At 27.8% G+C, this 16,411-nt stretch overlaps 1 protein-coding gene across 1 annotated transcript in view; it reads right to left on the reverse strand.

The window, feature by feature from the left end:
• LOC111639506 (abnormal cell migration protein 10-like) overlaps positions 1-16,411 on the reverse strand; it is a 65,592-nt gene that overhangs the window by 19,974 nt on the left and 29,207 nt on the right. Inside the window, exons 5-6 of the mRNA XM_023385397.1 lie at positions 13,243-13,402; positions 1,683-1,804 (exon numbers count right to left, since the gene is read on the reverse strand). Coding sequence (XP_023241165.1) covers positions 1,683-1,804; positions 13,243-13,402 — 282 coding nt within the window. The remainder of the gene's footprint in view (positions 1-1,682; positions 1,805-13,242; positions 13,403-16,411) is intronic.

Here is a 16,411-nt window from a genome sequence, read left to right on the forward strand (position 1 = left end):
CAAAAAAATATACGTATTTTGGAAATGTTGAGTCGGATTAGTGTAGAATCGATTAATTTTATGGAAGAAAACCTTTCAATCAGCCGTAGTCCGTAAACTTGACATGTGTCGGGCTGTGATTGGAACAACTTGTAAGAAATCGGATTCCTAATAAATTGGAACGTATCTATATCCTATAGGGGGGTCGACTGTAGTAAGTATATCTATGAGGGTCATTCAATAATTAATGCACATAATTTTATTTCTTGGCTGACTTTCATTATGAAACTTTGCATAACGTATTTTTAACAATTGTATAACAGCACAAAGTTTCCATTAATTCCGTTAGGTGGTTGTAGTATAGTGTAGTTTAGTTTTAAAATAGCAGCTGCACTTGAGACATGTACATAGCAGAGAACCATGATTAAATTTCTTTTTGCGAAGCACAAGACCATCTCAAACATTCACAGATGGTTACGAGGATGAAGCAGTGGATAGGAGTACTGTCAGTCATTGGGTTAGTGTCAACAACAGAACAAGGTAAAGCAAGACTGTCAGATCTTCCACACTCAATATGGCCACATGCTGCTATGCCTCCAGAGAAAGTTGATAGGCTTATTCGAAACATCAGGTGAATAACAACCAACTTGCTACTCAACTAGGCATCTCTGTGGTTAGTGCTAACACAATTATCCACCACTTAGGTTATTTTGCACATCAGGAAGTGGCTGAGAGAAAGACCAGCTGAGTGGTACCGAACTGGCATCTAGGTAACGCAAGGCCATAGATTTAAATGGAGACTATGTGGAATAAGGGTACTTATAGCCAATTAATTGAGAAATAATGTAGTATATTTGGATTTGTAAAAAAATAGATCTTTTTCATACTCAAGGTTTATGTGCATTACTTATTAAATGTCCTAGTATATATACATAGAGAAAGATTAATCAGTTTTAAATTTTAACTTATATTTTCAGTTCAATTAAATAGAAAAGCAATATTCAAATAACATAAGATTTAGCATTTAATTTTATTAGCTATATTTAATGAAAAGTAACTGAAATATTTGCTATTTGAAAACATATTTTATCAGTAATTTCAGTAAAATGTATTTTTTTTAACAGTTTTTTGTCTGAATTATATCTCTACTTAGTTTGCTGTAAAAAATGATTTATAAGAAAGACTGTTTTTTTTTTTATGTGCACACATGCAGTATGACAGAAGCCTAAAAGATAGGGCACATCAGAAATGTAACAGTAGCTGTCCAAATTACTGACTATGTGAACAAGAGATGACTGGGATGTGTATCCAATGGTGCTGGGCCTGCAAATGATGATGAATGTAAACTAGAAAGAATCGTTCCTCTCGGAGCCTTCACACATGGATATGACCATCATGATGGTATACATAGAAGCAGGCTTTGTGTGGAAAGATTATGGAAGCAGGAGTGGTGTCACATCATCATCAGTGAATGCACCATTGTAGGTCCACCTGGATGGTGGGGTGATGGATGTTGCCACCCCGCGGACATTATGTTTTTTTTTTGTTATTTTCTCATATTTATGTTTTACAAATTTATTATTGTTTAAATACTCCATAATTTAATTTNAAGTGTCGTGTTATACGGGGGTTACCTGTATATATTATTATTATGTAATACTAAGATTAAAATTCTTCAATAGGAATTTGTAATTGTTAATTACCTCTGGATTCAGAAATAAGTCATACTTTTCTTCTTTCTGAAGAAACAGAAGTTTATTTGTCGAATCTCTGGTCCATAACAAGACATTTTCAACTAAATTTTCATGATCTTCAAATATCCTTTCTATTTAATAATAATAATTATTATTATTATTTTCCAGATTCAAAATTAATAATAGAATAAAAGGATTTTTAACTTGTATTTACATTTAAATGATTGCAACTAGAAGTGTTCCCGGATTTCAGAATATTTGTATATTTACATCTGATTATAATTTTGAAACAAACTGTAAAACAAAACACACCCAACTTTTTTCAACAACAAAAACATTAACAATAATAATGTATTTATTATATTACTATGTTGTTTACAACATCAATTTAAACATTTTCTGAAATTTTTAGACATATCTAACAATTAATTTTTCATTGTTTCAAAAGTATAAACACAGGTGCATAAAAAAATTTGTGATGTTTCAATATTTTGTAGGTCCACCATTTGATTTAATTAATTCAAATACTCTGTCAGGCAAACATTTTATTAGTTTTTGAAGTTGTTGTTGTTTAATATTTTTCCAAAAATCCATGATAGATAATTTCAGTGCATTTACAGTATTGTATTATCTATTTTCACTATAAACAAGATGACTCATAATGCCCTAAACATTCTCTATCAGGTTCATATCACAGCTCCATGATGGCCAATCAATTACATTAATTTTTTGTCAGCAAACCAATTTTTAGTTGACTCTCATGCATGAATGGCAGCATTATCCTGTTGGAATTGTCAGTTTTTTGCACAATAAGTGATCCAAAAGTTATTAGATTTTGATAGAACAGTTCTTGATACTTTTCTGAATTCATTCTACTTTCTATAAATACTATGTTTTACCCCCATCCAAATCCTGCCCACACCATCATATAGCTCTCACCTTGCTGTCTTTTCATTTTGACTTCTTTGTTCTTCCTCAAATCATGCCAGTAGTGACTATAACTCTTAGGTCCATCTAAATTCCATTTTTTTTTTTTTTCATCTAAAAAGACTATTTGTTTCCACTCTTCTTTCCATGCCATCTTGTCTTTGGCTTACTTTAATCTAGCTGTTTTATGAAATTGTGTTCATTTTGGTTTGGCAGCCATTTTTGTAAATTTGGCATTTTTATGATTATGTATACAGTTGCTGGTGAAACTGCAGTTGGCAATGTTGATGTTGATTCTATGACAGACAACTTGTTGACCGTCAGTAGCCGAAAAACCTTTCTTTCATTTCTAAGTGTAAGGAGTTTAGGCCTTCTACGTTTCTTATTTCTGACATAATTTTCACTCTGAGTTAACACATTTCTCACAGCACATGCAGATCAATTTACAGCTGCCAAAATTTGTCTTAGAGCTTGTCCTTTTAGTTGGTAAATTTCACATATTTCCAACTCTGTTAGTGTTTTTCCACGAAGCATTGTTTTAAATCACAAAAAACTGTTTAAAATTGGTGCTGCATTTGTAATAATGAATGATACTACCTTCTGGTTAAAACTAATTAAACCAATAATTAATAAACAAATGATCATACTAATTTTATGCACCTATGTTTATACTTTTGAAACAATCAACATTTGAAAATCTGTGATAATTTTTTTGTAATTGTCAGATAGCTCTAAAAATTTCAGAAAATGTTTAAATTGGTGTTGTAAACAACATACTAATATAATAAATACATTACTATTGTTAATGTTTGTTATTGAAAAAAGTTGGATGTGTTTATAATTTTGAAACGAACTGACTGTATGTATGTATGTATATAAAATATCATCTACACACGAACTCGGGAACAGAGTGTGTGTAGATGATTGTTTACTTCAACAAAAATGAGTAGAAAATTAGTTATGATTCAACCTTAAATTGCAGTAATCCAGTTGAAGGGGGGAAATGCATTGTTGGTATCATTTTATTGTCTCTACTTGCCTCAAGCCATTGTAAAAAAAATGGGAGTCTTTATGAAGCCATTCTTCAGTTTATACGTAGTTTCATCTATTAATGTTTGCATCACCACCATCCATCTCCATTCAGATATGCACTTGTAATATTAAACTGACATATTTTTCATTTTCAACTGTGGAAAGCATAGTCCTTAATTACTTCAGTCTAGTAGTAGGTGCAAATACTTCATTACATTCCAAATAAGAAATCTGCTGAAAATTTCCCATATTAATGTTATTTTGAATTACCAGTATTTTATGTTTCCTTCATATTTTCTTTTGAATATCCATTTCAAACCTATGGTATGTATTCCCTCAAAGTAAAGAACTACTACTCATGTATATTTTTAGTAAATATACATTGTATAGTAATAAATATACAAGACTCCCATATATATTTTTAGTAAATATACATTTTAGTAAATATACATAGTAGTAATATAGAATTCATATTATAGCTGTCTTCCAATTCTCTTCAGAATGCATATTTTCTATTAATGTTTTGGGATCCTTGTTTCTTATTTAGATTGTCTTGGGTGTGTGTCTTATGACAGAATATATTGCATATGCTGCCAAAAGACAACACACCTTTTTTATGTTTCCTTTGCTTTTGTGAACTTCGTTTATTATGCTTGTTATATGTATAATACTCTGATAACAGATAACAGAATATTCTTCATTATCAAATGAGGTATCATAATAAATCCCTTGATATAATGAAAAAGTGCCCTGTTCACAATCTCAAATAATGTAGCCATTTCCATGGTTTAAATATCCAACAAAACCCTAGAAAACAAACTCTGTCCTGAAGTTAGTCTTCTAGTCTTTCTTCTAATACTTCATCTAAACAAAACATCCATATTCTTTAACTTTGGAAAAGGTTCTTGATTATTCATGACATTAATAAAAACATCAGATAAAATAAAGTTCTTGTAGCTATTTTATTTCTCAATACATTTTCTATATTTACAGTTTATCCCACATGTTCATTGGCAGACCTATTTGGATAAGCAAATACTTAGATTCAGACGTTCATGAATATGACCTTTCCTTACTATTGGGGACTACATTACCCATGCAATAACAAAAAGTTATTGAATTTTCTATCATCACATTATCTATATGTAATACCTTTACAATTTTTTTCTGTCTATTTTTCACATTTATTCTTAAATTATTTGAAAGTTTCTAATAATTCATCTTTTATTTTCAGAACATACTTTTTCCTCCTCTTAACAGTAAATTTATAGACCTAATGATATCAAAGTGAACATATTATAACTCTTTTGTCACCACTTCCCTGAAAGTGAGAATACAATATCTTCAATTTTCCATTTTTACATATTTCACACAAATGTTATGGAACTCCTATTATTTTCTACAGTAGTCTAATATAAACTAGACTCTTTATGATTAATTAATTAATATTTTAAAATACTAAATATATAATAATAACAGTAGCAATTATTCATTTACCAAGAATACTTAAAAATGCTATACATTAACATTAATAAATGGATAACTAATCATTTCAAATTACACTAAAAATTATTCCACAATTATAGAAGTTTTGAAATCTGGTAGATCAGACTCTAAAATATATTTTCAGCTTATTTACATGCTTAATTTATAACATATAAGAAACAATTAAATTTTAACAATCATGTTAAGTTATATTCCAGTAGAGTGCAATCTACAATAATGTTATATTTGTAAGATAATAGAGAATTTTCAAAAATCAATTTTAGAGCATTTAAATATGTAAAATTATAAAACTAAATGCAAAAATAAACATACCCATATACAGTTCTGGAATGTGTTCTACAATTGCCCACTTTGTATCCATAACAACATGGTTTTTCTCTGCTAACAGATGACAAACATGACCAACAGTCATTCTTTCATCAATTAACAGACTCTTTGCACTGTTGTCAGCTGTAAAAGCTTTGATGAAAAGCTATAAAATAAATATTGTTAATTATTATTATGCAATTCTTTTAATATTAATACAAAAAAATCATTTTAAATTTTCTTTTCTTTTTTTATTTACTTTTAAAAAGACCATATCAGAAATTTATCTAAGCTGTATTACAGAAAATACTTCCCAACAGATACATCTGCACAAGTTTATTTTTATTCTTTCATATGAAATGTCCAAAAGAGATTTATTTGATTATGGCAATATGATGCATGGGTTATCTCCCAAGGGGAATGCCTCCAGGACTTTGGGAAATTGGCCCTTATTTAATTATTACAAACATAAAAAAAAACCCAAAAAACTTCATGTGGCCAGCCATTGGCAAGGTGCAAATCTACAACCAACTACCAATGTTCAATGGTTTTATCCACTCAGCCATTGGTGAGTGCAAAATGCTCAAAATAGATTGCAAAAGCATTAATATAAAAATTACAAATTTAAATTTGTGTACAACATTTTCAGCTTTTACATGTTTTTTTAGCTTTTTCTCAAATTTTATAAGATATACTATTTATTGACGTTCATTTTCATTCTATAATGGTTATAGAGATAGAGAATGATATTTTATTCCTATAGCTTAACTTGGAATCTTTTATTATAATTATGAAGTTACAATTCTCATATATATTTAGCAATTTAATATAAAATTTATTTATTGTATATATATAAATAATCTGTTTATATTCTTTAAAATAGAATAGTATAAGTAAAGTTATGAATATAAGACAAATAACAAGATCATTTCTATCAGTTTTCTGACTGTATTTCTACAGCAGAGTCATAGAACAATGTCATAATTTTAATAAGCAAACTAAAAGCAAATTGTCAATATTATAGAGTGAAAAATAATAATGCCTCATTAAAAAGTACAAATGTTATGTTTGTTAATTTTAAACATTGCATTGACAATGATTAAAAAAGTTAATAATACCAACTTATCATTACAGTAAAACCTTGATTTAAAGTACTTCGAAGTTAACAGACAACATTTCCAGTCCTTATGTTCATTTTAAAATGATTTTTTGTATGACATATGTAATTAAATTAACAGGTTTTTTCAAATCCAAGAGTTGCTGCTCTTTCAATATATCATCATCTGACGATAAAAAATTTTCTATTTATTTGTTTTTGTAAAATTTAAAGTTTGGTTTCTTTTTAAGAACATAATTTATTTGTTTACTTAAATACTGTTAAAGTGTATTTTCAAAAAATTGTTTTATTTATTTATTCTGATTTAGATCATATACTTGTTCATTAAGGTCTCAGAACTATGATAAGTACATAAGCAATAATATTATATAAAGAACTTTTCTATAAAATTAAACTTCTTATGAATACTTAATTTTATTTACACAAACATAGCTATGTAAGTAAAAATAGGTTTTCAAATGTATGTGTTAAACTAACTAATTTGTCAATTTTTTATCTATTGGTCTTTCAAATTATAGATCAATAGACTAAATAGACTAATTCAGGTGAGGGAATGTCTTTAATAATTATACAGTAAAAACTTGATTAACAAACATCAAACATCTGTTTTAAGAATTTGTTTTTTAATGTGGGGAAAAAGCATGCTGTAAACATGTTTTTGATAACAAATAATAGGAGTAATATTGAAAGATAGCAAGCAAAAACAATTAATGAAATTACAGAAAAATTTCTCTTAAAAGTATAACTTATATTCTTATTAGTTATATTATCAGGAACTCTAGAAGAATCTATATTAATGCCACTTAAATTTTTAATATATATAAAAAAAACACACATACACAGTATATATTAAAGTTCAATGCATTTTTTATATAATTATTTATGTAACTAAATTGTTTACAATTATTATTGGCTGAGTAATGGAATAACTAAAATCATATTTAAATTCAGGAGATTTGTATTGTATTTATATTTTCTAAAAATTATTATTATAATATGAGACAATAATTCTAATTCTAGAGCAATCAGAAGACATAATTTCATATGTTAGAACATGAATTTTATTAATGTACCATTATAACTGCAAACCCAAAGAACAAAAACTACTTCTATACTTGGAATAAAAGTATTTGAATTACTTGTTACAAATATTTATTAAGATTAGATAGTAATTATTATAAACTTTTATACTGAATTTATTTTTAATATTTAAATTAATATCATATCAAGTACTTCCACTGCATGTTATATAGCAACAATGAACTAGGTCAAGGTCACACTTAAGAACCAACAGCTTTACATCTGGTTAATTTTTTTTTATGATTTATTTAGTCTTTAATGCATCAACAGCATTTTATTGTATTTTTCAATTCAATGAATGAATATATAAATACACATATTTTCATTTAAAATTATGTATAATAAATTAATTACACTAAACTATTTTAAAATTTTAAGCAAATTTCTGATGTACTGGCAATAATTTGTGAAAGAAAAGTGTTTTTTTATAACATCACTTGCTACAAAACTTCAATAAATATTTTTTCTGCTGAGAGATTAAATTATTTAATTGTAATATATATATATTTTTTCTTCTCGTGGATAAATAATTTAATTCAACATCTTAAATATAATTATCTATTTATTGAATCACTTATTATGATATAACAAAACCTGAATATATATTACATTCCTGTATAATTATATTTATATGAATCTTTTAACTTAACAACAAATTTTTATTCCTGTAAAGCAAAATCTTTGTGTGAACAATTACTATTGTAATTTCTCTTTTTAAACTTTTGTAGTGATTATAATATACAGTCAACCCCCCTATAATTACGGTCCCTATAATTACGATTCCTATAAAACTACGAAAAAAATATACGTATTTTGGAAATGTTGAGTCGGATTAGTGTAGAATCGATTAATTTTATGGAAGAAAACCTTTCAATCAGCCGTAGTCCGTAAACTTGACATGTGTCGGGCTGTGATTGGAACAACTTGTAAGAAATCGGATTCCTAATAAATTGGAACGTATCTATATCCTATAGGGGGGTCGACTGTAGTAAGTATATCTATGAGGGTCATTCAATAATTAATGCACATAATTTTATTTCTTGGCTGACTTTCATTATGAAACTTTGCATAACGTATTTTTAACAATTGTATAACAGCACAAAGTTTCCATTAATTCCGTTAGGTGGTTGTAGTATAGTGTAGTTTAGTTTTAAAATAGCAGCTGCACTTGAGACATGTACATAGCAGAGAACCATGATTAAATTTCTTTTTGCGAAGCACAAGACCATCTCAAACATTCACAGATGGTTACGAGGATGAAGCAGTGGATAGGAGTACTGTCAGTCATTGGGTTAGTGTCAACAACAGAACAAGGTAAAGCAAGACTGTCAGATCTTCCACACTCAATATGGCCACATGCTGCTATGCCTCCAGAGAAAGTTGATAGGCTTATTCGAAACATCAGGTGAATAACAACCAACTTGCTACTCAACTAGGCATCTCTGTGGTTAGTGCTAACACAATTATCCACCACTTAGGTTATTTTGCACATCAGGAAGTGGCTGAGAGAAAGACCAGCTGAGTGGTACCGAACTGGCATCTAGGTAACGCAAGGCCATAGATTTAAATGGAGACTATGTGGAATAAGGGTACTTATAGCCAATTAATTGAGAAATAATGTAGTATATTTGGATTTGTAAAAAAATAGATCTTTTTCATACTCAAGGTTTATGTGCATTACTTATTAAATGTCCTAGTATATATACATAGAGAAAGATTAATCAGTTTTAAATTTTAACTTATATTTTCAGTTCAATTAAATAGAAAAGCAATATTCAAATAACATAAGATTTAGCATTTAATTTTATTAGCTATATTTAATGAAAAGTAACTGAAATATTTGCTATTTGAAAACATATTTTATCAGTAATTTCAGTAAAATGTATTTTTTTTAACAGTTTTTTGTCTGAATTATATCTCTACTTAGTTTGCTGTAAAAAATGATTTATAAGAAAGACTGTTTTTTTTTTTATGTGCACACATGCAGTATGACAGAAGCCTAAAAGATAGGGCACATCAGAAATGTAACAGTAGCTGTCCAAATTACTGACTATGTGAACAAGAGATGACTGGGATGTGTATCCAATGGTGCTGGGCCTGCAAATGATGATGAATGTAAACTAGAAAGAATCGTTCCTCTCGGAGCCTTCACACATGGATATGACCATCATGATGGTATACATAGAAGCAGGCTTTGTGTGGAAAGATTATGGAAGCAGGAGTGGTGTCACATCATCATCAGTGAATGCACCATTGTAGGTCCACCTGGATGGTGGGGTGATGGATGTTGCCACCCCGCGGACATTATGTTTTTTTTTTGTTATTTTCTCATATTTATGTTTTACAAATTTATTATTGTTTAAATACTCCATAATTTAATTTATCTAGTTTTTTATACATTTTTTTACAACTGTAATTACTTAAATTATTAATAAATGTGTCATAACTCTCGTGAGAAAAGACGAGAGGAGAACAAGAGCGTTTGATGAACGTTAGTTCGAAGCAAAGTTTGTCCTGTCTCTTTTAACAAAAACGAGAAGCATAAACAAAGATCATTTATTACATAACACCACCTATCTCTGCTGCAATGGTCACTGTGCTGATAATCTATGTTGCTACAGACATTTGTTGTTCTGAAAATGACCCAAGTTCCTGACTCAGGGTGTGATGTGGCTGTACGATTCTGCAAGGCCATATGGAAAAGTTATCTGCCCTCTCAGGCATTACCTACCAGGACCACTGATGTAAGGAACCAAGTCCAAGCATTATTTTTAGTTATTTTTTATTTTGCTTTGGGCTTATGTTTTGTTAGGATGAAGGTTTCCTCACCACTCACCTTAGAAACTTAACCCTGCGTTAGTGCACTGAGTTTTTTTTCGGCATTAGTGCAGTGGGGCGTTTGTCAACCCCAACATTTTTTTGGGTCCATAAACTATGTAAGTNTCTTTCCCTGCCATCTTGTCTTTGGCTTACTTTAATCTAGCTGTTTTATGAAATTGTGTTCATTTTGGTTTGGCAGCCATTTTTGTAAATTTGGCATTTTTATGATTATGTATACAGTTGCTGGTGAAACTGCAGTTGGCAATGTTGATGTTGATTCTATGACAGACAACTTGTTGACCGTCAGTAGCCGAAAAACCTTTCTTTCATTTCTAAGTGTAAGGAGTTTAGGCCTTCTACGTTTCTTATTTCTGACATAATTTTCACTCTGAGTTAACACATTTCTCACAGCACATGCAGATCAATTTACAGCTGCCAAAATTTGTCTTAGAGCTTGTCCTTTTAGTTGGTAAATTTCACATATTTCCAACTCTGTTAGTGTTTTTCCACGAAGCATTGTTTTAAATCACAAAAAACTGTTTAAAATTGGTGCTGCATTTGTAATAATGAATGATACTACCTTCTGGTTAAAACTAATTAAACCAATAATTAATAAACAAATGATCATACTAATTTTATGCACCTATGTTTATACTTTTGAAACAATCAACATTTGAAAATCTGTGATAATTTTTTTGTAATTGTCAGATAGCTCTAAAAATTTCAGAAAATGTTTAAATTGGTGTTGTAAACAACATACTAATATAATAAATACATTACTATTGTTAATGTTTGTTATTGAAAAAAGTTGGATGTGTTTATAATTTTGAAACGAACTGACTGTATGTATGTATGTATATAAAATATCATCTACACACGAACTCGGGAACAGAGTGTGTGTAGATGATTGTTTACTTCAACAAAAATGAGTAGAAAATTAGTTATGATTCAACCTTAAATTGCAGTAATCCAGTTGAAGGGGGGAAATGCATTGTTGGTATCATTTTATTGTCTCTACTTGCCTCAAGCCATTGTAAAAAAAAATGGGAGTCTTTATGAAGCCATTCTTCAGTTTATACGTAGTTTCATCTATTAATGTTTGCATCACCACCATCCATCTCCATTCAGATATGCACTTGTAATATTAAACTGACATATTTTTCATTTTCAACTGTGGAAAGCATAGTCCTTAATTACTTCAGTCTAGTAGTAGGTGCAAATACTTCATTACATTCCAAATAAGAAATCTGCTGAAAATTTCCCATATTAATGTTATTTTGAATTACCAGTATTTTATGTTTCCTTCATATTTTCTTTTGAATATCCATTTCAAACCTATGGTATGTATTCCCTCAAAGTAAAGAACTACTACTCATGTATATTTTTAGTAAATATACATTTTAGTAAATATACATAGTAGTAATATAGAATTCATATTATAGCTGTCTTCCAATTCTCTTCAGAATGCATATTTTCTATTAATGTTTTGGGATCCTTGTTTCTTATTTAGATTGTCTTGGGTGTGTGTCTTATGACAGAATATATTGCATATGCTGCCAAAAGACAACACACCTTTTTTATGTTTCCTTTGCTTTTGTGAACTTCGTTTATTATGCTTGTTATATGTATAATACTCTGATAACAGATAACAGAATATTCTTCATTATCAAATGAGGTATCATAATAAATCCCTTGATATAATGAAAAAGTGCCCTGTTCACAATCTCAAATAATGTAGCCATTTCCATGGTTTAAATATCCAACAAAACCCTAGAAAACAAACTCTGTCCTGAAGTTAGTCTTCTAGTCTTTCTTCTAATACTTCATCTAAACAAAACATCCATATTCTTTAACTTTGGAAAAGGTTCTTGATTATTCATGACATTAATAAAAACATCAGATAAAATAAAGTTCTTGTAGCTATTTTATTTCTCAATACATTTTCTATATTTACAGTTTATCCCACATGTTCATTGGCAGACCTATTTGGATAAGCAAATACTTAGATTCAGACGTTCATGAATATGACCTTTCCTTACTATTGGGGACTACATTACCCATGCAATAACAAAAAGTTATTGAATTTTCTATCATCACATTATCTATATGTAATACCTTTACAATTTTTTTCTGTCTATTTTTCACATTTATTCTTAAATTATTTGAAAGTTTCTAATAATTCATCTTTTATTTTCAGAACATACTTTTTCCTCCTCTTAACAGTAAATTTATAGACCTAATGATATCAAAGTGAACATATTATAACTCTTTTGTCACCACTTCCCTGAAAGTGAGAATACAATATCTTCAATTTTCCATTTTTACATATTTCACACAAATGTTATGGAACTCCTATTATTTTCTACAGTAGTCTAATATAAACTAGACTCTTTATGATTAATTAATTAATATTTTAAAATACTAAATATATAATAATAACAGTAGCAATTATTCATTTACCAAGAATACTTAAAAATGCTATACATTAACATTAATAAATGGATAACTAATCATTTCAAATTACACTAAAAATTATTCCACAATTATAGAAGTTTTGAAATCTGGTAGATCAGACTCTAAAATATATTTTCAGCTTATTTACATGCTTAATTTATAACATATAAGAAACAATTAAATTTTAACAATCATGTTAAGTTATATTCCAGTAGAGTGCAATCTACAATAATGTTATATTTGTAAGATAATAGAGAATTTTCAAAAATCAATTTTAGAGCATTTAAATATGTAAAATTATAAAACTAAATGCAAAAATAAACATACCCATATACAGTTCTGGAATGTGTTCTACAATTGCCCACTTTGTATCCATAACAACATGGTTTTTCTCTGCTAACAGATGACAAACATGACCAACAGTCATTCTTTCATCAATTAACAGACTCTTTGCACTGTTGTCAGCTGTAAAAGCTTTGATGAAAAGCTATAAAATAAATATTGTTAATTATTATTATGCAATTCTTTTAATATTAATACAAAAAAATCATTTTAAATTTTCTTTTCTTTTTTTATTTACTTTTAAAAAGACCATATCAGAAATTTATCTAAGCTGTATTACAGAAAATACTTCCCAACAGATACATCTGCACAAGTTTATTTTTATTCTTTCATATGAAATGTCCAAAAGAGATTTATTTGATTATGGCAATATGATGCATGGGTTATCTCCCAAGGGGAATGCCTCCAGGACTTTGGGAAATTGGCCCTTATTTAATTATTACAAACATAAAAAAAAACCCAAAAAACTTCATGTGGCCAGCCATTGGCAAGGTGCAAATCTACAACCAACTACCAATGTTCAATGGTTTTATCCACTCAGCCATTGGTGAGTGCAAAATGCTCAAAATAGATTGCAAAAGCATTAATATAAAAATTACAAATTTAAATTTGTGTACAACATTTTCAGCTTTTACATGTTTTTTTAGCTTTTTCTCAAATTTTATAAGATATACTATTTATTGACGTTCATTTTCATTCTATAATGGTTATAGAGATAGAGAATGATATTTTATTCCTATAGCTTAACTTGGAATCTTTTATTATAATTATGAAGTTACAATTCTCATATATATTTAGCAATTTAATATAAAATTTATTTATTGTATATATATAAATAATCTGTTTATATTCTTTAAAATAGAATAGTATAAGTAAAGTTATGAATATAAGACAAATAACAAGATCATTTCTATCAGTTTTCTGACTGTATTTCTACAGCAGAGTCATAGAACAATGTCATAATTTTAATAAGCAAACTAAAAGCAAATTGTCAATATTATAGAGTGAAAAATAATAATGCCTCATTAAAAAGTACAAATGTTATGTTTGTTAATTTTAAACATTGCATTGACAATGATTAAAAAAGTTAATAATACCAACTTATCATTACAGTAAAACCTTGATTTAAAGTACTTCGAAGTTAACAGACAACATTTCCAGTCCTTATGTTCATTTTAAAATGATTTTTTGTATGACATATGTAATTAAATTAACAGGTTTTTTCAAATCCAAGAGTCGCTGCTCTTTCAATATATCATCATCTGACGATAAAAAATTTTCTATTTATTTGTTTTTGTAAAATTTAAAGTTTGGTTTCTTTTTAAGAACATAATTTATTTGTTTACTTAAATACTGTTAAAGTGTATTTTCAAAAAATTGTTTTATTTATTTATTCTGATTTAGATCATATACTTGTTCATTAAGGTCTCAGAACTATGATAAGTACATAAGCAATAATATTATATAAAGAACTTTTCTATAAAATTAAACTTCTTATGAATACTTAATTTTATTTACACAAACATAGCTATGTAAGTAAAAATAGGTTTTCAAATGTATGTGTTAAACTAACTAATTTGTCAATTTTTTATCTATTGGTCTTTCAAATTATAGATCAATAGACTAAATAGACTAATTCAGGTGAGGGAATGTCTTTAATAATTATACAGTAAAAACTTGATTAACAAACATCAAACATCTGTTTTAAGAATTTGTTTTTTAATGTGGGGAAAAAGCATGCTGTAAACATGTTTTTGATAACAAATAATAGGAGTAATATTGAAAGATAGCAAGCAAAAACAATTAATGAAATTACAGAAAAATTTCTCTTAAAAGTATAACTTATATTCTTATTAGTTATATTATCAGGAACTCTAGAAGAATCTATATTAATGCCACTTAAATTTTTAATATATATAAAAAAAACACACATACACAGTATATATTAAAGTTCAATGCATTTTTTATATAATTATTTATGTAACTAAATTGTTTACAATTATTATTGGCTGAGTAATGGAATAACTAAAATCATATTTAAATTCAGGAGATTTGTATTGTATTTATATTTTCTAAAAATTATTATTATAATATGAGACAATAATTCTAATTCTAGAGCAATCAGAAGACATAATTTCATATGTTAGAACATGAATTTTATTAATGTACCATTATAACTGCAAACCCAAAGAACAAAAACTACTTCTATACTTGGAATAAAAGTATTTGAATTACTTGTTACAAATATTTATTAAGATTAGATAGTAATTATTATAAACTTTTATACTGAATTTATTTTTAATATTTAAATTAATATCATATCAAGTACTTCCACTGCATGTTATATAGCAACAATGAACTAGGTCAAGGTCACACTTAAGAACCAACAGCTTTACATCTGGTTAATTTTTTTTTATGATTTATTTAGTCTTTAATGCATCAACAGCATTTTATTGTATTTTTCAATTCAATGAATGAATATATAAATACACATATTTTCATTTAAAATTATGTATAATAAATTAATTACACTAAACTATTTTAAAATTTTAAGCAAATTTCTGATGTACTGGCAATAATTTGTGAAAGAAAAGTGTTTTTTTATAACATCACTTGCTACAAAACTTCAATAAATATTTTTTCTGCTGAGAGATTAAATTATTTAATTGTAATATATATATATTTTTTCTTCTCGTGGATAAATAATTTAATTCAACATCTTAAATATAATTATCTATTTATTGAATCACTTATTATGATATAACAAAACCTGAATATATATTACATTCCTGTATAATTATATTTATATGAATCTTTTAACTTAACAACAAATTTTTATTCCTGTAAAGCAAAATCTTTGTGTGAACAATTACTATTGTAATTTCTCTTTTTAAACTTTTGTAGTGATTATAATATACAGTCAACCCCCCTATAATTACGGTCCCTATAATTACGATTCCTATAAAACTACGAAAAAAATATACGTATTTTGGAAATGTTGAGTCGGATTAGTGTAGAATCGATTAATTTTATGGAAGAAAACCTTTCAATCAGCCGTAGTCCGTAAACTTGACATGTGTCGGGCTGTGATTGGAACAACTTGTAAGAAATCGGATTCCTAATAAATTGGAACGTATCTATATCTTATAGGGGG

This window comes from Centruroides sculpturatus, unplaced genomic scaffold (genome assembly GCF_000671375.1).
Source record: "Centruroides sculpturatus isolate CEXI.00-Female unplaced genomic scaffold, Cexi_2.0 scaffold1298, whole genome shotgun sequence".
Lineage (NCBI taxonomy): Eukaryota > Metazoa > Arthropoda > Arachnida > Scorpiones > Buthidae > Centruroides > Centruroides sculpturatus.